This window comes from Epinephelus lanceolatus, chromosome 6 (assembly GCF_041903045.1).
Source record: "Epinephelus lanceolatus isolate andai-2023 chromosome 6, ASM4190304v1, whole genome shotgun sequence".
Lineage (NCBI taxonomy): Eukaryota > Metazoa > Chordata > Actinopteri > Perciformes > Serranidae > Epinephelus > Epinephelus lanceolatus.
The window spans coordinates 30,883,147-30,906,923 of NC_135739.1; the positions used below are offsets into that span (position 1 = coordinate 30,883,147).

At 42.1% G+C, this 23,777-nt stretch overlaps 1 protein-coding gene across 4 annotated transcripts in view; it reads left to right on the forward strand.

Moving 5' to 3' along the window:
- Window positions 1-22,444, forward strand: part of kank4 (KN motif and ankyrin repeat domains 4) — a 99,628-nt gene extending 77,184 nt beyond the window's left edge. For all 4 annotated transcript variants that reach the window (XM_033621961.2, XM_078168962.1, XM_033621962.2 and 1 more), the window contains exons 3-10: window positions 7-3,549; window positions 8,145-8,238; window positions 11,847-12,122; window positions 13,538-13,622; window positions 14,028-14,247; window positions 14,367-14,509; window positions 14,895-15,095; window positions 18,660-22,444. In XM_033621961.2, the coding sequence (XP_033477852.2) occupies window positions 7-3,549; window positions 8,145-8,238; window positions 11,847-12,122; window positions 13,538-13,622; window positions 14,028-14,247; window positions 14,367-14,509; window positions 14,895-15,095; window positions 18,660-18,779 (4,682 nt within the window). In that variant the 3' untranslated portion in view covers window positions 18,780-22,444. The remainder of the gene's footprint in view (window positions 1-6; window positions 3,550-8,144; window positions 8,239-11,846; window positions 12,123-13,537; window positions 13,623-14,027; window positions 14,248-14,366; window positions 14,510-14,894; window positions 15,096-18,659) is intronic.
- Window positions 22,445-23,777: the final 1,333 nt, after the last annotated feature.

The following is a 23,777-nucleotide window of genomic DNA, read 5'->3' on the forward strand; positions in this document are numbered from 1 at the left end:
TTACAGCCAACGGCTTTCAGACCAAGGCCAGTGAGGGCGGCGTTCAGAGGAAGCAGCTGCCCTACTCAGTGGAAACTCCCTATGGCTTCCACCTGGACCTGGACTTCCTCAAGTACGTTGATGATATTGAAAAAGGCAATACCATCAAAAGGGTCCACATTCAGCGAAGGGTCAAGGGACCGCCCAAATTCAGCACTCTGCCCAGAAATTTCAGCCTTCCTGGGCATGGGGCTAGGCCTGCCCCGAAGGAAAAGGACAGCACATGGTCTGGTACGTCTACCCTGGGGCCCAAGCCTAAATCACGGGTGACAGAAGTCCAACAGATCTTTGACTTCAGGGCAAGTGAAGGGGGAACTTCCACCCAAAGCAGCAGGGGGACAACTGGTGGGGTAGCTGGCTATGTTTCAGCTAAGCCCAGAGAGGAAGTAGGAGCTGGTGCTCGGGATGTTGAAGACAAAACTGCGGAGAATCAAAGCCGGCCGAACTTGCTCCGAGCATCAAGCATGCCCATCACCCTACAGCAGCGGAAAAGTTCTGATTCAAGCAGTCCAGACCGTGTTGTGGGAACACCAGAGAGTGGTTCGACAGAGAACGTGTTCCGTGCTTCTCCGGACATAACAGAGAGACGGTGTGTTCCCCAGGATCGGACAGGGCTTCACCAGCAGATCACAGTGGCACTGAAGCGGGTCAGAGAGCTGGAAGAGCAGGTCAAAACCATCCCAGAACTAAAGGCTCAGATCTGCTCACTGAGGGAGGAGAGGGAGAAACTACTGCTTCAGCTCCAAGCCCAGGCCCAAGCCCAGGTTTCCACATCGTCCCCTACAATTGTGCCGAATTCTGATTCTGGGCCACGCGCTCAGCCACAAGGACACAGACCTACAGAAGGGCTCAACTTAGCTCTGATGACTCACCCCACTGGAGGTTTAGAAGCTTCAGAGCGCGTGCCAACAAAGCCAGAAACAGGGAAAGGAAGACAAAGTGTTACAGGGAAAAGTAAAGTGTCACAAAAAGAGAGCTCCTCAGCACATGGAGAAGTGGGTGGGTTGTCAGATCAAGAATCTGAGAGACAAACACAGCCGTCAGAAATATCAGACAAACAAAAGGAGACATTAGACAGTCCTCTGGAGCATGCAGTGAAAAAACTATCACAGGACATTGCAGGACAGGAATTAACATCACTTAGGATGGCTATAAAAGACGCAGAGACTAGCAGTATTCAAGATGGTGATGCAGCAAAAGGAGGAAAACTTGAGGACCCAGACAGTATGCAGAATCTGCAGGAGAAGCTAATGACACTGGAGGCTAAACTTACTCAGGCTAAACAAGACCTGGAGAGAACGAATGCTCTTTTGAAAGAGCAAATAAATGAAAACAAGGTAAAAGAAGAGAAAATACTACAGCTGAGTGATGGAATAAGAGTGGAGATATGTTCGCCAGAAGCACACAGCAGGCCAAGAAGAGAGAGTATTGACACAGGGACAGAGACAGAGAAAGTAGATTTTACCAACCAGGAGACAGAGACTGAATCACCTGGTACAGTAGATCAGGGAACAGATACAGATAGAATCTGTATTGAGGTGTGTGTACCCAAACCAAGGGCTGGAAGTATAGATCAAGGCACAGAGACTAATAAAGTTGACACACATGAACAGGTGACAGGGATGGAGGCAGAAGCAGCTGCTGTGAGCCCACCAAGACCCAGAGCCAACAGCATGGAACGGGGCACAGTAACTGAGAGAATTGCCACTCAGGATCAGATGACGGAGACGCCCGTAGCGGAAAGGGTAAACCAAGTCACAGAAACAGAGGGAGAGACAATAACGGACCATCCGCAGAGACCGAGGGCCAGCAGTGTAGAACGGGGGACAGTGACAGAGAGAGTGGACACTGTGGACAGGGTGACCGAGACATTGGAAGCGCAGAGGACAGACCAGCAGACTGAGACAGAGGTAGAAAGACGACATGATAACAATCCAGCCAGAGGTGCAGAAGCAGAGAGTCAAGTGAGAGAAAGTGCAGGCAGCGAAAGAGTAGAGCGTGTAGGTACTGCGGTCAGCGAAAGTGTGGAAGATAAGGAAGAAAACGAAAGAATTCAAAGAGATAGTGAAGAAAGTGAAAGTGCGAAAGTTGTCACAGAGAGTACGATTACAGTACTAGAAAGCAGGGCTGATCAAACTGTAGTTTCAGATATTGTAAGCCAGGATGAAGGCCGTACCAGTCCTCTTGTTGCAGCAGGAGAAAGTACAGAACCTAAGATTGAAATGGTTACGGCACAAAAGGGCTCAGAAACAAAAGAAATTGAACCTCTAAAAAGTGAAATTGTTGAAACACAGCAGATTACTCTTGAGACAGTGGAGAAAAAACAAAGAGCAGAGGGTGAGACTGTGTGTGCAGCAATCAAAGAAACTGTGGTCACTGACACAATTGTGGTAACAGCAGCAGCAGCAGAGAATGCAGCTGTAAAGACGGTAGCTCCTGTACGACCCCAGAGAGGCCGAAAGCTCTCAGCAGACCAGGCACAGCCATCACCTTCTCAACTTCAGACAGCACCTGTGCGTCCTCGTAGGGGATCCAGTGAAATTCAAGCCAAGGAATCCCAGCCCCAGACAAAAACCCAGCCCCAGGTGCAGGTACAGGGTTCACCTGTGCCTGCACCTGCACCTGCACCTGTCGAGGCCCAAACCCCAACACAGCTCTCTGAACCACAGATAAAACAGCAAGCCCCATCTCTTGCTCAGGTTGAGGACCGCACCTCAGCAAAGAGGCCTCCTGGGGAGTCAGGTGAGAAACAACCTCAGACTGCAACTCAGGGCCCGCCCCCAGGTTCCAAGGAAGTCCAAGTCCGCCCCAAATCAATTCAAGCACAGTCTCGGTCTCAAACTGCTGCAACTCGACGAGATTCCAAAGAGGGTAAAGCACCACAGAGGGGATCTAGTGTATCACAGCCTCCTAGCCGTGGATCAGCAGAAGCTCAGACCCGCCCAACTCGCCAGGGGGCATGCGACACCCAACCTCAGTCTCAGGGCTCTCGTAGAAGTTCCAGTGAGACTCAACCCCCTCACAAGGATGCAAGCGAGACACAATCACTACGCAGAGGCTCCAGTGAAACAGCCCAGCGTCGTGGTTCAACTGAAGCCCAGGCCTCACGTAAGGACGCTGGCGAGGCCCAGCCTCCTCGCAGAGGGTCCAGTGAGTCACCAACATCGCCAGCGGCTTTGGGCCAAGTCGTAACCCGGTTAACGGGGCTTCTGGGGGAGCAGTGGGCGCAGCTGGGGAGCAGCTCTGGAACTCAACAGACGGCCAGCCAGCAGGAAAGCCCAAACACACAGAAACAGACGGCAGGGAAAAGAGCAGAGGCAGGGAAAGGAGCATCAGCCAAGCCTGCAGGGAAGGCAGTCCCTGCAGCAGCGACAGGGAAACCAGTAGGGAAGCCTGGTCCTTCCAAAATGAGCACTATTCAAAGTCAACTGGTCAGCTCCCTCAGTGTCCTCTCTGCCTTCTACTCTCCAGGCCAGAAAGCAGCTGCTGCCAGCAAACAGCAAGAACAAGGTAGGCCTGTGGTTCAGTTTGTACCCCACGGTTTATACACATTTGTGCATCTGTCCTTCACATACCTTTTTGTAATAGACTCAATGAGCTGCATCCATTCCACTCTATTCACCGAAATGATCCTCTCACAGCTCCTACTCTCCATGCCACTTAATTACAACATGTTCCTTCTGATCTCTGCCAAGATGTCTCGTGATTAATGTCTATGTGTACAACTCAGTAGCCTTGATTATTAATTTCCCATCCTTGCTTGTCTCCTTTGAACAAAAACGCAGACAGGAGCAGCCAAACATGGACAGAACGATTTGACAGATTTCTGTGGTGTCACTTGTGTAGAGCTTTTTAGTAGTTCATGTAGATCGCTTATTCTTGCACACTTCTCAGCTGATGTGAGACACACGCTATTACTATCAAACTGACAACAAGGTGGTGTCGTTATAATTCTAAGTTTATTTTCAGTGCAATGGGAAACCATGCTGGTCCTGTTCTATTATTCAGAAATACCCTACTGATGTGCTGTCAAGTCATGTCTTTCAGCACTTCTATCAATAGTACTGTGCCAACACAAAGATTATTGTGTACCTGACTCATTAGACATGCAGTACTAGGACCTGGGTTGATGTAGGACTAAAGGGTATTGCTTGATGTCTTTATAGGATATTTTCTTAGACCTGGACAGTCACTGTGACTACATATCAGTTTGGTTCTGCTGTTTAAGTAGGAAAAAGACAGGGAAATGATTTTATTTCCCTCTTGTCTGAAATATAATACCTTCTACTCTTCTAGGTACTTAATTATCCGGTACTTTGCCAGAAGTCTAGTGACTGTGAGTGATATGGATTGCGATTTAGTGACACTTCTATTCTCCCAGTTATTTTATTGGTGTACCTTGCCTTCTAGTTTATAGTTATAGCTATTTCTGTCTGGTATATTCTCTTTTTTTTTGTTTGCACCAATCTACTCTGCTGTTAGCATCTTCTTTTGAAGCTTCTTTAACAGTTCAGAGGTCAAGGTTTAACTCCGTCCTTATCCCAGTTTCTTCAGTTTCTCTGTACTTTACAGGTACAGGATATACAAGTAGAGTCCCTCTTATATAAATGCTTGGGATTACAGTAACATTATTGTAATAAAGGAATAGAAATTAATGGCATTATCTGTAAAACATAACTGCACAAAACACACTATGTTTCAAAGATACAGTATTAGCTGTTATATAGGGTGGGCAGGCAAAGAACAAACACACACCCACACTTATACAGAGAGAAGGCACACACATGCCCATGAGCCCTTACTTACTTACCAACCCACTTACAGCACATAGTCAAATTGACACTCAAGCACAGACCCTCACAAACCCCTTTACACTCACACACATCAAACAGATGATGACTTTCTCCCCTCCCTTGATGTCTCACTCTTCTGTTTCTGGTCCAGGAGCTGAAGCACAGAATCCCTCTGCTATCACATCACATATTTTATGTTCAGAGTTCATTTTGAGTTCAGAGTTGGGAGTAGAGTATACAAGAGTGGTTTAGAGTTATTTGTGTGTGCATGCACGCCTGGATATATATGTGTTCTCTTTGTGGTTGATCTCTACATCTCTGACATCTGAGATTTCCAGCCTGTCTTGTCAGCCTGAAATGACATCAGTGTTCTTCTACAAATATTGGAAACAGAAGCCACGATTGTCACGCTGAGAACCCTCACTCATCCCAGCCATCAGAGACTGGAGTTGAGCTTTAGAAATTTGTATGGATGAGTGAAGTACCTCAGTGTCTCTAAAGGTTTAATCACACCATTGTTTTATTTATTACAAGTTGGTAAGAGGATGTATTAAAATGCCAAATATGTTTTAAACTTCCCCTCTCCCAGTTGCTATCTCCAGAGAGATAGAGGATCTAAAAGCATTCTTCTTCTTAAATGGTGGTCGCTGGGATCTTTTTAGTGGTGGTTTCTGGCTCAAAGCCACATCCTTATGTCCCTGCATAAAACATTACAGAGCCTCTGCACCATGTCTCGCTGTCAGGCACAACTAAGACAGCCACACTGGGCTTAGAGCCAAGGAGAGTCAGCAAAGGAGCCCATGCAGAATCGATTATCGGGCAGTTACATACATAAGTAGGCCCGACAATGTCAAGGTTGTGTATTGTCATTATGGCCTATAATCTTGACTTGTGTACATCGCCCTGGAAATGCTTTGGGTGGTCCTGGACTAAAAATAACCACAATTATCAGTCGATTTGATTATGTTGATTTTCTTGAACAAGATCTTCAGTGTCTAATTGTCATTGTGTCTTACTTGTGCAATTCTTAAAAAAACAGGCACTCCAATTAAATAGAATTGTTTTTCTTGACAGTGTTTTACCGTTCACTCACATTGGTTCTATTGCTGTCTGCATATAAAGTACACAGATGAAGCTCTATAGCTTCCTGCCTCTCTGTCAACATAGGGCTTCCATATTATATGATGAGCTATATTTGCTTGTAATTGCATCCAGAGGTTCTTCAATATCAACCAGCCCCGAAATGTTTTCTAAGAGACACACATATATTCACGCACTGACACACATACAAGTACACACTGAAACCAGCTGGCAGATATACTGTATACACTTGCACAAAGAAATACAGCCAACATGTGCAAACCATTATTGTCTGTATTCTCATGAGCTACCAATATCAGTTTGATGTATTGCCTCTACTCAGCCTTTAGACTTATAACCTACTTAAACTCAGTTACTCAGTTGTGCTGATTGTCTTTGCCGGATAGCCATGATGGAGAAAAAAAGATTTCTTTCCTCAGATATCTATCATCCTTCCTGTTTTGAAAGATAAATTATTTTGAATAAGGAAATGTTATATGACTCTCAGAGGGAATTGAATTTACAGAAGTTGCAGCAACTTTGGCTGCACATGCTTTTCTAGGGGATATTCACTTACATAGCTTCTTATTACAGTAACTTACACACAGCTAAGTACAGGCCAGCTATTGGTAATGATGGACAGGGGAACAAAATATTCCAAATTGGGCCCCTCATCCATACACCCACTCCAGCAACACCACTACCCACCCAACATTAGCTCTATGGGCAATTTCAAATAAGCTTCCGACTTATAGACTTGTAGAAACCAAGATGAAGTCTCTAACAACCATTTCCAAATCCAGTGTTATAGACCCAACCACGCCATGCTCTGTTTTACTGCAAGGCATTAAATTGTAAGATCAAATCATGAGTGAACAAAGAGGCCTTAATATGCTCTTCATCTATCACGTTTTCCAAATCCAGCATTTATTATGTGTTAGTTTATGCAATCTGAAGAATGCATACAATATGTTGAAATATTCAAATTCACCATTTTAATAAATGGCAATGTTATTTATTCTTATTAAACCTGACAAGATAGATTGACTTGGTTGGTACCAATGGATGCCTTAGGATGTCTAGTATTTTTTGATACCAGTATCAGGTAAACTGGGCCGTACCATTTTTATAATAACTGCAGGGGTTGGGGTATCAGATAATGAGTTAAATTGTGTTTTAATGATAACAATAAATATAACATATGTATTATGTAAATACTGTAAAATGTCAATTAAAAGCCTAGTCCCAATTGACACCTAGTCCCTTTTACTAGCCCTGTTTGGCTCCACATTTTGACAAATACAGGCCTGTCTCAATTAGACACCTGGTCTGTTTTTTTATAGAAGTTCTTCAGGTGTATAAAACCAGGTTGTTGGCTACCTCAAATTATGTGTCCATATCTCGATTACCCTGTACGTTATTCATATTCCTTTGGTCCATAAGGGTCCTTAGATCAAATAAATCAAAAGGTTTTTTTTTCATAAAAATTAATCCAAGTTGTGAGTATTGTTATAATAGGATAAAGTGGTGTTGTGTCGTATACCGGGTGCAGTAATCCCCGAGCACTGTAACTCTCTCTCTCTGTGAGTAAATAAGTCAGTAAGTAAATTGTTAGTACTTGATCCCATTAAAGGGACAAACATAGACTTTTGCATGGCCACTGGGCCTTTGGCCAGCTTCCTCTGTACCCTTTGAACCCTCTGCGGGCCTGGTTAGTAACAAAGAAGTCTTTTTAACTAACATGTTGGTCCACCTCCATATCCTGGAGGTGTTCAATTGCGTTTACTGCAATGACCATATAAATATTTTACATAATTTTCATACTCATCAAAACATTCAGTGACCCTTGGGGAACCTTTTTCTACTTCCTCATGTTTTTCGTGAATTTGTCACTAGTCTGCAAGTTCCTCTTTGTACTCATGCACTCATAAACAGCAAGAGAGTATCAAATCATGTATTTACAGCTCAAGTTGTGATAATGTGATATCTGTGTAACCTAAATCAAGCAGTTGTTTAGTTGCGTAAACTCAGCCATACATTAACAGCACAGGTTGCAGATCATGCATTGACAAACAACCTACTGCGTTTTGTGTGTTTATGAGAACATGTTGGAAATGATACAGAATATGAATTCTCACAAACATATACACACTCATATTCCACAAAGGCCTAATGAATTTTTCCCACCCTCCCTTTTTCTTTCATCTCTCTCTCTGTCCTCCTCTTCACCAGGTCTCAAATCTATTATGAAGAAAAATGGTGTTGCTGACAAGCAGGGGAACAAGGGAGCCAAGAAAAACCTGAAGTTTGTTGGGGTGAACGGAGGGTAAAAACTTGTTTTTAATCAGCGTCCAATCTCTCTGTGTGATTCATATCTTTGTGTGGGCTGCAGTGTGTTTTTGTGCATTTTGATTTGTGTGTCCATGAATGTTTTGTTGCTATTTTGTGTTTTCCCTTTGCGGACGTTAATGCAATGTAATATTCTATTTTTATCCTGATTTAATTTGAGAATATTTTTCAAAAAACAGGGATTACATATATTCAATTTTCAAAGCTGTCAGATTTAATGTGTTACGTTCTGCAAAGTGGCTTCAGTCGGATTAGCCAGTTAGCCAGAAAACTGTGAAAAATGACTGCAGGTAATCCTTACAGGACCTGGATTTGGTCCTGTAGAATGAGCATAAGATCCAAAAATAAAAACATAATGCGGTATAATAAAAGTAGAGTATACACTCAATCTATAAATAATGTACAGCCAGCTAGAGTATTTTGAAACTATGCTCAAATCTATTGCACATATAGGCCTCATTAAGTGGATTCTGTTCATATGCATCATGGAGAATTTCAGCTTGATAAATGTATGTTCATTCTTACTTTTAATTAATCCACTGGCAGCAGTTTGGATTTTCAAGCAGAAATATCCTCCATCCTATTATATCCCACCACCTGTCTCATATAAATTAGTACACATAAGTTGTTTGCTGAGTTGTTGCTGAGTTTGACCACTGAGACTGTGAACTAAGTCCAGCTGTGACTGACACATCTGCTTCATGCTGTTAGCCGTCAAGGCTCACTTGAGGACACACTGCCCCGACTTTGACCCCACGGCTGCAACTGGGCGTGTGAATGTGTGTGGGTATGAATGTGTGTTGTGCATGATGTGATGTGTGCGCATATTTCTGTCAGTATTGATGATACCTCAGTGCTTTGTGCAAGTGTGCTTATGTAAGCATTTGCTGATGCTGGATGCAATGTGTGTGTTTTTGTGAGTGTGAGTGTGTGTGCTTGTAAAAGCTGATGAATTTTAAGTAAGCAGATGGTTGTGGTTGGAAGAACAAAGGTGTGTCCCAAAGCAGGGAGATTATTCTTTCTTGCTGGTGTGATTATACTCAGCTGTCTGTTGTTACAGTTATAACATGAAGCACCTGTAAATGTACACACACACACACACACACACACACACACACACATGCGTTGGTCTAACTTGTGAGGATCAACAGACAGAAATGCTCTGGATGCTTACCCCAAACTCAACCATAACTGCTACGTGTGTAATCTTAACCCTCAGCCTAAATGTATAACCAAATCTAGTCCTAAAATATAATTTGGTTAACCTTGTCGGGACCAGATTTGGTTCCTAAATGGAAGTGGGTCCCCACAATGTGACTGTGGAGACAGATTTTTTTCTGCACTCATATTCATAGCACTTACTTCATTGGTGCACATGACACTTGGCAATGATCCACTGCAACAGCAGCCAAGACATTTGTAAGCTGATTGGTTCTTTTTCTTAGACTATTTTAAAGGGACAGTTCACTTCAAAATCAAAAATGCATAGTTTTCCTCTTACCTGGAGTGCTATTTATTAGTTAAGCTTGTTTTGGTGTGAGTTCCCGAGTGTTGGAGATATGGGCCATAGCGATGTCTGCCTTCTCTCCAGTATAATGGAACTAGATGACACTCTGCTTGTGGAGCACAAAGCACCACATAAATACATTTGAAAAACTCAACAGCAATGTCTCTTTCCTGAAATCATGACTCAGTTACTCAAGAATATCCACAGACTTCATTTTTAGCAGTTTCATGTGGGAATAATTTTCTTTTGACAGAACTACAGCCACCAACTGTATCACAGCACAAAAGGAAGTGTGCATCTAGTCATGGACAAGAGGGGGATGTAAACACTATTGGCATCCTCTTTGGCTAAGCTGTAACATAAGCTAGCTCGGTAGTGCTAGGAGAGCTAGCAGTAGATGCACGCTTCCTTCATGAGAGACATTTCATTTGGCGCTTTCATTTATTTGGTGCTCTGAGCACATCTCTACTGCCGATATCTCCAACACTCGGCAAGTCACACTAAAACAATCTAGACCAATAAGTAGCAATACAGGTAAGGGGAAAAATATGTATCTCTGATTTTTGGGGTGAACTGTCCCTTTAATCTTGCATTTCTTTTTGTGCACTGGGTCATTCATTTTGTATAAAATCCCAAAGATGGCAAAGCTATTCCATAAACCGCAAGCATGGCCAAATGTTTATTAATAGCACCATGCACACATCTAATGACACATTTGTTTCTCATTACCTCCAAGCAACATTTCCATAATTTCACAACACTTGTTTTCCAAAGTCGTTTTTTACAATGCCTCAGCAGTGCTACCTCCTGCATATCAAGGAAATGGCTGCTATTAGGAGATTTGTTTTATTCCTGCGTTCCTGCTTTTACATTCCTGAGCTTCACTGTTTTATGACCTGCTCGCCTTTGCGATGTTTTGTCAGAGCTTTGGTGAGGTCTATTCCTTCCTTCCTTTTAGAATGATCTGCAAACATAACCTAACAGCCGTCCTCCAGAACAAATAATGAATTATCATATGTGGTATTGTAAGGATCTGCTCCTTATATAACCATTAATAAGTTATATAAGATGGCCCATGTCTAGTTTCTTCTGAGTTTTTAACCCTTGATCTGGACAAGAACTATCTCTCCATTTCGATGTTACAGATGCTATTTCCAATGAAACAAACATGACAGACAACAATATTTTCTCTGACTATCTTTAGTCTTCTGCCCACACCAGGAAGTGGGCTGCTGTTTGCATTTCTTCTCTTTGGATGGTCTAACCTATCTTTGCTCTCCCTTGAGCTCCTCTGGAATCCAGGGAATGCTGTGGCCCCTGAACGCCTCTTGTGGTGTGGTGTGCATGTGTGTGCGTGTGTCTACAAATAAGAATGAATCAGTGGCATTCAATATATGACTTATCTGATCATTGGCCTCACAAAGGTTCCTTTAGGATACACTCCAGTGATCTTACACACACGCACACACACACACACACACACACACAAACAAACACACACGCACTACACCTGCAACCACCACTGCTCTAAATATATCGTCAGCCTTTCTGCTCTGAACAAGGATGGGTTTTGTCCAAGGTTGCATATGTGAGTGTGCAAACATGCCTATGGATTTTCATGTATATGTTTAACTGTGTGAGGGATGTTTTGGATATGTGGGCCAAGGTTGTATCAGACAAGCGTCTTTTTCATGCCAAGCTTGAGGTCTAGAGGGTAATGACCTGCTAGTATTTATCTAGCCTTAGCCAGTGTTGACTTTATTGCTTTCATCTTCTTTTTTATCCGTTTAGGTGTTTGACTGATGTGACTTCCTCTGTATATATATAATTTCTGTACACATGCTTACTTTTAGGGAAGAAACATGAGTTAATTGTTTCAAAGCCCAGACTAAGTATTGTCTGTCCTGTGTCATTTAAAAGTGGATTTCTGTTTAGCTACGAAGTATTTTCTCACTTTTTAGGCCACCTATAAACATTCACAGGCTAGAGTATGCAAAAGCTGTATTATACATGATATAATGTGGATGACTTTGCTTTGAAAGCTGTTCAAATGTCTACTTGCTCGTGTCTGCCTCCAGCTATGAGACGACATCCAGCGAAGAGTCCAGTGGGGATGAGAAGTCGAAGGTGGAGGTGGAGGTGGAGGAAGAGGACAGCTCAGAACCAGAGGTAGAAAAGGAGAAGGAGACGGAGCCTCAGCCGGCGGAGAAGCCTGAGGAGGGAGCAGAGACCCAGCAGAAGGATGCAGAGGTCGCAGCCGAGGGAGGAGGTGCCGTGGCTGCAGAGAAGGAGAGTGAAAGAGGCCTGCTGGATCCGGAAGGCCCCCAGGAGCTACTGGAAGAACAGGCTGAAGGGTGAGATAGACAGTAAAAAGCTTCACTTATAGTAGTGTGTCAGGGGTTGTGCCACAGCTATGGAGCCTATGCATGTAGCCGCTGTGGGCTATACGCTGCAGAGATGCCACATGGGTACCTAATGAACTGTGATTGGTCTGCATGGACCACTTCCTGCTGCTGGTAGAGATGATGATAGTAAAGAATACATGAGTCAAGTGGAATAAAAGGCTCCGGCATCTTCTTTATTTCAGTACCGCCCGCAGAGCAATCTCAAACCTGCTCACTGTAATCCATGCTCTCCATCACAGGAGCTTCACAGAATAGTCTCACGTTAAATAGCTCATATCATTAAGTGAATAAATAATGGAAACACAGTTAATGTAAGGAATATAATTAAAGCGCAGTACAGCCATGGAGATAACAGTGTGACGTGATGTCAGGAAGCACAAGTGAGTGCTTTGTTTTGTGTTCAGCTACAGCCTACATACTTTGTCTGAGACGGACAGGTACTGAACGATGCTTCAATATACAGTGGGCCACACACACACACACACACACACATTGATACAACCCTGCTCACCTCTTGATATCATACACCCTCACACACTGTAAGCCCCACGTACATAGGCTTCGCACCAGCACACACAACTTGATTCTACACACGTCAGTATAAGCTGCTTCAGTCTAATCGAGGTCTCAGACACACACACAGACACTTCATTCCCTAAAGTGCCAGGCGTCTGGGACAAAAAGCAAATAACCAGCAGTGATGTCCTCTCTGTCACGGACTGATCACTTATCTGTCTCAGGTATGTGGACCGGGTTGAGGGCCCCGGAGCCAGACAGTAGATGAGGCCCCTGGGAGAAAGCAGAACCTATATTAACCCATCACTCAGCACCTGTCTGATCATTCCCATGCATGTGTGCTTGTATGAGCGGGGTACAGTACACAGCAAGAGTGTGATCCACTCAGGCTTAGTGCTGCTTGAGATGTAGCATGACTGTGCGTGATAGACGAGCAGCGTGAGCGCTTGGTGGATATTAATGGGCAGTGAATCAGTGTGAACTGTTGCCTTCGAGGTTTGCATGTGTCATCACAGCGTCAGACTGTTGACTGATGTGTGTGTGTGCGCTGCAGGGGCCTGTGAGGCATCTTTTATCTTTTGTTTTCATCCCAGACAGAATTTACACAAGAACCAAAGTAGCCGTCTCTTGGCCATATGTTAGGCAGACTTGAAGGTATTTTCACACTGCACCTGAAAGAGCAGGGAAGAAAACAGATGTGGAGTGCGCTGGGTTAAATTTGGATGGTTTCTGTTTTTTGCTTCCAGGCCTGCTTGAAAAACCTTCACCCAAAAAATATTTTCAAAATTGAGCTAGGATGTGTCAGGAAAAGATTGTTTCTCATTTTGTTGTCTGGTCTTTGTATGCAGGGAGAAAGTTGACCAGGGGTTTATAGATGCCTGCATCTATGTAAAAGACCGCATGGAAGAAGTTTCATCTCCAGATAAAGAAATGGTAAGGCTTTATTTTTGCCTGTTTTAATTTATCGAAGATCTTTATTAAAATCTAATCTGACTGCAAAGTTAATGTTTATGGTTGCCTCCACACTGTATCAACTACACGCTTTTGTAATGTATTTATCTTTTCATAAAGCTGCAAAAGTGATGCACATTTTCGAAATTCAGTTTCTGAAACATTAAAAATGATTTGTTTAGGGAAAAAGCTTCAGGTTATTTGTTGATGCTCTCTTAGAGGTCTTTGACTTCACGGGGTAGAATTATGTGGCTTACAATGCCGTTCCTCAGGCTGAAAATGCAAGCTGCTCAACAGCCCAAACAGTAAAACTGATGTTGAGGGAACAGTAAAACTGCTGCCACAGGCGGCTCTTTCATTTATATCTTTTCCTCTCTCTCTCCCCAGCGTCAGGTTTTAGTGGTGCTCTACCAGGAGTGGTTCAAGATCTCCAGTCAGAAAAACTCGCAGGCAGATACCGTCAGATTATACCTGCGACAAGTGGGCTTGACCACACCCACTCTCCTGCCATATGTAGTTAACTTGACAGACGGCAATGGGAACATGGCTCTCCACTACAGTGTGTCGCATTCAAACTTCCCAGTGGTTAAACTGCTGCTGGATACGGGTGAGATGAAAACACACACAACAGAAGAGCATGGATACAGTCAGAAACACAATTTTAACTGAAGACAAAATGCACAGAATGCCTTCTGACTTATTAAAACATTGTGTTTGTGTCTTCAGGCCTATGTGAGACAGACAATGTGAACAAGGCAGGCTATACTCCTGTGATGCTTGCTGCTCTGACGGCTGCTGAGAGCCCTGATGACCTGGAGGTGGCACAACAACTGTTGAGACTGGGTGACGTCAATGCATGCTCCAGACAGGTAATATATATGCTTACACTGTCTCGTCGGCTCCACTAGATTTGTGTGATGTGTTATTGTTGTTCAGAAAGTTGCATTTCCAGGCACAGTAAGTCTGGGAATTTAATAAATACTCAGGGGAAATCAGAGCATGTTAGAGATGTTTTACAAGTGGGTCACTTGACAGGAATATGCCATAACTTCAGCTTGTTTTCCTCAACAGCAAGGCCATCTATAGTGCAAACCGAACTAAATTTATAAATGGGAGGGAACAGCATGTTAGGCTAGGAAAGCTTTTTTCCTCCCGCATCCCCCACCCTGCATCTCTTTATCTCTTTATCTCCCCCTCCTACCTTCCCTTTCACTGTTTAATTCTAATTCTCTGTATTTTTCACTCTTTCTCTAGGCGGGCCAGACGGCACTCATGCTCGCAGTGAGCCACGGCCGCGTTGCCATGGTGAAGCTGCTCCTGAGCTGTGGTGCGGATGTAAATGCCCAGGACCGTGAGGGCTCCACGGCTCTGATGTGTGCCTCCGAACATGGACACACAAACATTGTTCGTATGCTGCTGGAGACAGGACGCTGTGACTCCAGCCTCACAGATAAGGTATACTGTCATACTGTAGCGATACAATTACACTGTCAACTGGGCTGTCTGAATCCAAGATATGTGTTGTCTCTTCCCTGACCTCTTCAAAATCTTGTTCAGATTGTCCATGATCTCTCTCTAGGATGTGTACATTTTTTTTTATCCTCAAAACTGTCCTTTCTTGTAACAGGACATAAATTGAGGCATTTGTGGTTTATAGCACTTCAAGCCTGCAGTCCCATGGGTGAACTGTTGCCTTAGTGTGTTGCCAGGTTTAAAATATATCACCATGTTGTATAAATAACTGAATGCAGCTCAACTCAGACAAAAAAACATTGCTCAGAGACCTGTGTCTAAACACTACATAAATGAAGCACAGAGAAAATTAAGAGCTGTTCTCTGTAGGTGAGAAAAGGCATCTATATAGATTTATGTCTAACCCCCACAGTAGCATATATTTATATGTGAAGCAAGTGGCAAGAAAGACACTAATTCGCATTTGGGGGGAGTTCAAGGCCAACGCCTGAGACCCTCTGTCTGTGCTGCTGTCTAAAGCTTTATTCGGACACTGTGACTCTTCCATAAGGGTTAATTGCTAGTAGCACTGCATGAATGGTCACACTCCCAGTCTCAGGCTCATACTGTTGAATATGTCACTAATAAGGGTATAGCCATACAGCAGCTGGTGCCTGGCCCACACCCAGTAGAATGATTGTACAACCAAGTGCATTATTGATTTCTCTAAATTGTTGATTCTCATCTGCAGTCTGAGGTGCTCAGTCAGAGAATGGCCACATCATGACTGGTGCCTTGTACTTACTCCTCGCAAACAATCCTGTTAACACTGTTGGAACACTGCTGCTATTGTTCATGTAGCATTTCACAAGCCCCACCTCAACACCTGCATCCAACTGTGAGCTTTGATTCTAGTTTCCCAAAGGATGCAAGTCTTGTCACTCCTTGTTCAGCACAACATGCTGCTTCTGATGCTATTATGATATCACAGCATTTCTACAACGCTTTTTCCTGCTCAGTCTCGCAGGACGGGACTTCGGTGGACACCTTTTCTCAACGATAAGCTTAAATCACGACGCCTTGTCAGTACAACAGTTCAGTGGATTGTTTAAGGAAGCTCTATACAACATTAAGAGTATATCTATGAGTATGGGCCAGGATTGTCTGCACGTGGTTCTCAACATGGAGGTGGCTGAGCCAGCTAGGAGCTAATGATGCTAATAGTGCAAACAGTGCTAACGACAGTATCAGCGCCAACCGTGTTAACCTTGGAGGGAACTGAAGAGTGGGTATTATACTTCCGCAACATTGCCACCTCGACGGCGTTATCAGTGGTAATCACTGTCCGGCACAGTGCAGAGTGGCATCAATTATGCTGTGTTTCATTTACCTCTGTGCTCAGAGGTTGGAGCTGGGAATGATGCCACACCCGAGTTAATCGTGTTCAAGCACAACAAGTGGTAAAACCAAGATGTTAGCAATACCAGGTCTAGCCAGTTTAGCTGTTGTTAGCAATACCACTTGAAAACACACATTAGGTGAGGTTCCTCTGACTTTCAGAGTCATACATCCAACTTCAGGGGGCATTCCAGTGAAATATATGACTGGGAACTCAAAAATTCTGACTTTCCAGTTGAAACGGAACACACCATAAGCTAGCCAGTGGGATATACACACACAGGGACTCATATGCACCAACATGAACATGCGGCTAGACCAGCGACCAAAAGAAGAGGGAAGAATACAACACACAGAGGTAGCGTGACTTCATTCTCCACTCAGGACACCATTACTCCACTATATCTTTACATAGCAAAAAGTTGAGTTAAAGTTCCTTTAAGATAGATCTTACTGTACCACTTGGATGACTGAGATGAATCTCTGCAGACATACAGTATCCTGCAATCATCCTATAACTCAATCATGTGCCTCTGGTAGATCATTTGCTGTGTGACTCCATGACAACACATGAGCACACACTATATTTAGTGGTGGTTGGGGACCAACATTCTCTCAAAACTGAGAAAATAAGCAGCTGTGGCAAGCAATTTGAAATCATATCAAGTAAGTCGGGCGGTTTGTTGAACAGGTTTGTGATATTTACACAAAGTATAACACACAACATCCACACAGTGTTCCCATGAGACATGAGGTCTCTCTCAGTATACAGCCTTGTCTGTTCTAGTTTGATATGTTTAATATCATGCCTTTGATTAGAAGAATAAACAGGAAACACCAGGACACACTGTGAGAATGATGCAGGAAGTTAGAAGTAGTGTTAGAGCACTGCAAGTCAGTCAGAGGGGAAATTTTTAAGGGTGCTCCGATCAGGATTTTTGGGCCGATCACTGGAAGCAGTATCGACTGATACTGATCACAGATCTTAGAGTTACTTTGAACCCTTCTTATTACTAATGAAATCCACAGTAGTGTCTCTTAATTGATGTCTCAGTGGGTACGTTGCACACTAACATGCCAATGTTATTCCAAGTATGATAATATTATGAATTTGATATGGTCATGTAAACAGCATATTCCATTTAGATATTCTATGTGGGATATGCTGGTATTATTTGGGTTTTAATAGCAATCTTAGGGCAGGTATACAGCACATTTGGAATATTTGTCTTAAATTTGGTTTTTACTGCAGTTTGCAACACACAGCGTCTTATTTATTGACAGTGACTCTGTGTGTTGTCATGGATACATTGTAAAAAACCAACTCGCCAACAGTTTGAAAGGCTGCTTTAGAATTGCATGCCCAAAGAGATGGATTTCTCATTTTTGGTAACTGTTAGTAGTGCATGACTTTTTCCACACATCATGAGTATAATGGGTTTCATGAGAGATGGCTACAAATATCAGAGCAGTGACACCAAAATCATCCATGTGAGAAAAAGACTGAACAGAAAGATCTTCATAAAGCTTGTGCATTATTTTTAAAATTGGTTATCTTGTATATAAATGTGCAGATGCAACAAGTGTGGGTACATGAAAGCATAATAGCATATTTTCTGATTTATATAGGTAATTTTGCAGTATTCCTGTTGGTCCTGGAGTAAGGATTTAGGATGTTATCACATTAAAGTGTCAGAGTTTCTCTTACTGATGTTTGTTTTGTATGCCTTTGGACATTTTCCCCATTTTCCTTTTTATTATATCATCAAAATCCTCCCTGGGCTTATTATTTAACCCAGGGTTATTACACAGGCAATTTCTGCATGAAGCAAAGAGGCTTATCAGAGGATATTGTTCTAATCTTTGTTGCACATTTTGATATGTATTTTGGAAAGGAAATTGTTTGATCAGATTTACATAAACATGATAGATCATAATCTCATCTGGCATTCAAGAAGGGACAAATGCTAAAACTTATTGCTAGATACTGAACCCAGCTCTTCCAGTTCAGTAGTATTGCCTCAGCATCAGGCCAGGTGCAGTGTGTACACATGTACTCTAATGTCAGGTTGCTAGAGAAAGAGCAACACTGCCACTATCAGGATAAGAAGGGTCACTGCAGTGATCTTTGATGTGAAACTGTGACATTTCCTCTCTGTTTCCCCCCAGAATGGACAGACAGCGCTGTCGGTGGCAGAAGCAGCCCCCCACCAAGAGATAGTTGACCTTCTTAAGGCTCACGCTGAGTCCAAAGCCTCTGAGCCCTCGTCTACCGCAGACCTCCTCTGAGCCAGACCAAGTATGTTTACTTCTCCAGACCGCTCCAGCTCGCCGACCCCCAACCCTTCTGTTTTCAAAACACCCCGCCCACCAACAATGAGGGAAAATGTTGACATAGTGACACTGTACAAGACTCCATATGACCAGTGGAACAAGTGGAACCACATATAAACCTCTGAGATTGGAGTGTCCAGCAATGTACCCCCACATGTTCTCTTCCACATCTCTGCCAACATGCCCAGTGGGTGTTTATGGATATGCTGCATCAACCACTCAGTGGACAGACAACAAAGGGGGCCTGGTCGGATTAACGATAAGACGTTTCCATGGCGACAAGTGTGATTGAGAAGATATTACATAGGGCACAGGGTCATGATATAATAAGGGAGCAGGGATGGATGGACAAGCAATTGGATGAAGAGATACTCTGACAAACTGCTGCTTCTTATCATCAACTAGCTCTTCAAGCAAAATACTAAGCACATGATCTACCTTTCAAATATACTATATTAAATATGACATTCTTTCTATTTTTTTCCGTCATGACGTTGACATCATTCTTTTCATATTTGGACATAAGCCATTATTGAAATCATAGTATTATGTAGAATGTTATTCTAACAGATTATAATCATAAACAAACACAGAAACTGTATTTTCTACTGCACTTTTTTATTGTGTTTGTGTACAGTAAATAGTCCGCTCAAATATCGGTGTCCACAAGAAACTATATATCTCCAATAGTGTGAATTATTAGAAAATGGAATAATAGAGTAGAACTTCTGGTCAAATATCTCATCATTCCGTGAATATTTGACAATATTTAATGTATTGTTTTTGCCACCATCATAATATGTTTTTCACATATGGGGCATAGGTGAATATCATCTGTGAATTATTGAAAAACAGATGGTTTAGTTGGAGATAAAATGTTTCTGTTGGACACAAAGGAAATGATTTTTATAACCACAGTATAACCAGAATAAAGAAAGACAAGAGTCTTCTAAAGAGAAGATTGTACTGTTCGGAAGGTGCTGCATGCCAATACACAGTTACTCCCCCTACTGGCTGTCTTATAGTCCTAAATAACAGTATGTTGTAATACTGTCTGTTCTCATGATTAACATCTCTCTCCCTCTCTTTCTCCGTCCCTCAGTTCAGATATAATGTACGTCTTGTTCGCCTGCTCGTCTCAAAGCAAATCCTGTATGCAACTGCTACGAAATGCACAATGAATGTCAGGCTGGCTGTGATACATTCCAAGATAACTATGTAGCAAGTCTAACTATACTGGCATGGATCATGGGACTAACAGAGACATAGGCTGCCTGTGGATCTGGCAGACATAAGAATGAGTCTGGATATTTTTATTATGTGCGACGAAAGACACTAAGAACATCTTGATTTCAAGGTTCCGATCTGCCTTTCTTCGAGTTACTAACACTTTATTACTGCCTCAAGGCACTCATATTTCAAAAATGCTAAAGATGTTAATGCAGAAAGGAATGGGTTGTTTATGACTTGCAGTCCTAAAAGAAGCAATATCAATGAAATACTACCTTTTCGATCAGGAATAAGGTAGGGGGAGTGGCTTTGGTCTAGCCTTAATCAGATGACCATCCTACATTTTAGAGGTGAGATGTGTTCCAGAGAGTGTGGTCTTTTTCCTCTGTTTCCCACACCCATATTCCTAAAGTATCTTTAAACAGGAGTACTGGTTTAATAAAATGTTTACAACTTAACAGCTCCCCTTCAGTGACCCCTGCAGAACTCCCCATAAATTTCCAGCAGGTCAGGAAGTTTACAGGACACAAAGGGATCAATAATTTTACCTGTGAACATGCATCAGGATGAGTGTTTCGCCCTTCTGGAGAAAGATGTAGTCATACTTCATAATGTTTTGAAAGGCAACACTTGAAGAAAGCTTTAAAGCGGTACTCCAGCTATTTAGTGTTGCACTTATATGAAGTTGGGGAACCCTCAGAGGTCAAAAAGGAAGCAGCAGAGGCCGAGATATGCTAACTTCTAGTCAAGCTCCATAAACACTGGATGTTCCAATTCCCATAATGCACAATGGTGGTGGTGTTATGTTTGACCCTCCTGCCTGGCAAATACTCATGTCATACAAAAGCCATACCCCCAGTTTGTAACACAGACTTCATGTTATAAACTTATGTCTCCAACACAAAATAACCACGATGCCGTTACATTGGCTTTAGACAGCTTCTCCAGAGAAGACATGAAACGTCTTTTTTCTGTCTGATTGGGGTTTGCTGGGGGGTTACTGAAGGTGGAATTTAAAGGGAAATACCACTCATTTTAACAACTGCCATATTTGTGGTCTATGACGGTCGCAGTCTGCATTTACAGTCAGAAAATAAATCACTTTCTACAGAGACGACATCCAAGTCTTCAGTATCTGTTTCTTACTGAAATCAAACATCTCAGCTCTTATTACTTTTAGAAAGATGGATTCCAAATTTATTGGTTAGCTTCAGTTTAAACAAATCTACATTTATGCCTATATGTAGTAACTTCTAAGCTGAATCTAACTTTTTTTCTGAGCTGCAGTGTGATCTGACCACTGATGCTGCACCAGTGCTCTCTCATTCCTGGACACTTTATTAATATGGGTGCTAATATGGGACTATATAGACTGAAATGAAGATAGACCTTATATAAAGTATCCTGATTATATAGTAGTATATATACGGTGGCTGCATCCACTCAGCAACGATGGGAATTTTTCAACAATGGCTTAGTAATCAGATCGTCATTTGTTGAGTCACAAAGTAGCACAGATTTTCTTAACAATGAGGCTGCATTTACACAGGATCAGCAAGAATTTATTTTAACTCAGTGCAACACATCTGATCATTATTGGTGGTCTGTATATCAAGGGACGGTAATAAGTGTAGCTTCCCACATGTCAGACAGCTAAAGGATGATCCGATGTGTGCTGTGCGAAATATCTGGTATATCTGGTCTTCCGTGCCTGTGTATTAAGTCTTAAAGTAAATCGCATCCATATGTTTAATCCAGTGTGACCCAGATGTAATATGGTTTCATAACTGGCTCAACACCAAAGACGTGAAATCAGATCTGTTCCACATGGGGTTAAATATATAGTTTTATCTGTTCCTGTAAATTTACCCAAATACGTGTACATACAGTATTGTGAAAAATATATAACAAGTATTGTCTGACAGTTGGCTCTAAAAATTATATAAGTATTTATTCCAAATGCTATATTTTTTACCATATATAGTATACTTATGTATGCATGGACAAATATTCCAGTGATTCTGTTGGAGGGGAATTTGGATGATTGGAAATTATGCTGAGTGTTTCCCTGATGATGTGATTGTTCAGCTTATCTTTGACTGGTTGGGTGGTATAGTACATGTGTGATAAAAGGTTGTGGACTGTGTCATGTGCCCTTTAATGCTACCTTTGACTTTTGTGGGGGAAATGTGAAGTAAATTCGACACTGGCTAAAGCTATACAGGCACTCCCTTGTGTGGATACCTATCTGCAAATTAAAGTCTATGTACATGGCAGAGTCAAATTTAAAAACCTGTACCTCTCTGTAATATTCCTTGTACAACAGGCTTATATGTTGCAATCCAGAGAACTACTTCTAAATAAATAAATATGAAGATTTAAAACTAAAAGTGTATGTTGTTCTTAGTAATTTCCAACAGGAAACACCAGCTACTGCAAACACCTTTCAGACTGGAATTTTTCCTAGTCTTTTGGTTCTCTCAGCTGATATTACTGCTCTTTCTTGTGGTGTACCTCAGAGCTCTGTCTTAGGTCCTATATATTTGCTTTATACATGCGTTCACTAGGTCAAATTATTAGCCAGTTCACAGGAATATCATATAACTATGCTGTTATGCTGATGACATTCAAATGTATGTGTCGTCTAAGCCTGACAACACGGACAAACTTTTTGTTCTTCACAACTGTTTGATTTCCATCAAGGACTGGATGTCAAACATCTACCTACAATTAAACACAAACATGACAGAAGTTCTGATAACTGCCTCAGAAAGTATAGCTTCAAAGGTTGCCTAGAGTAGAGGGTCCCTTTTGTCAACTGTACGGTCAAATGTCAGGAATCTTGATGTTATTTTTGACCTGGCCATGCATTTTTATCATCACCTTAAATCATTGACCTGAGCTTGTTTTATTTAAATACTGCAAAGCTCAGGTATGTGGTGTCTTGACCTGAGCTAGAGATCATTATCCATGCTTTTGTGTCCTCCCAGCTGGACTACTGTAACTCTCTTTTTACTTGTCTGAACAAATCTTCTCTGAATCATCTTCAGATAATCTAGTATGCTGCTGCTAGGCTGTTAACCAGGTCTGACAACTCACATCACACCCAGTTTAGTTTCTCTACACTGGCTTCCCATCAGGTTCAGGATTCACTACAAGATACTTATTCTCACGTGTGAAGCCCTCCACGATCAGGCACCAGAACACATATTGTCAGTAGGTCCCTTAGGTCTTCAGAGCAGGACCCATTGGCTTTCCCCTGCTCCAGACTCAGAACAAAAGGGGATTGTGCCTTTGAAGTCGTGGCTCCAACACTATGGAACTTTGTTACATTAGGCTTACGGTCTGCAGTCTCTTTAAAAATGTTTAAAAAACAAGTGAAGACCCATCTCTTATTAAGCTATTAGGGAAAAAAATGATTGGGATACTTAATTATGTGTTTTTTTTGTTTTCCCATTCATTCCAATGGACAAAGAATCTTAAAGCAGAAATCATCTAATAGTACAAATCACAATAAAATGGTCTTAAAGACTTGTTTTCAAAAAACCTGTAAGATTATTGATTTTTCATGAATGGTTACCTCATATTAATGAATTAAGTGACGCTTCAAAACAAATGCATATATATACATACATTTTGTATTGTATTTGTCATTATGACTCAAAATATGTTAAAAAAAATCTCCTGAGATTATTATTCTGTCTACAAAATTAATGTAATGCA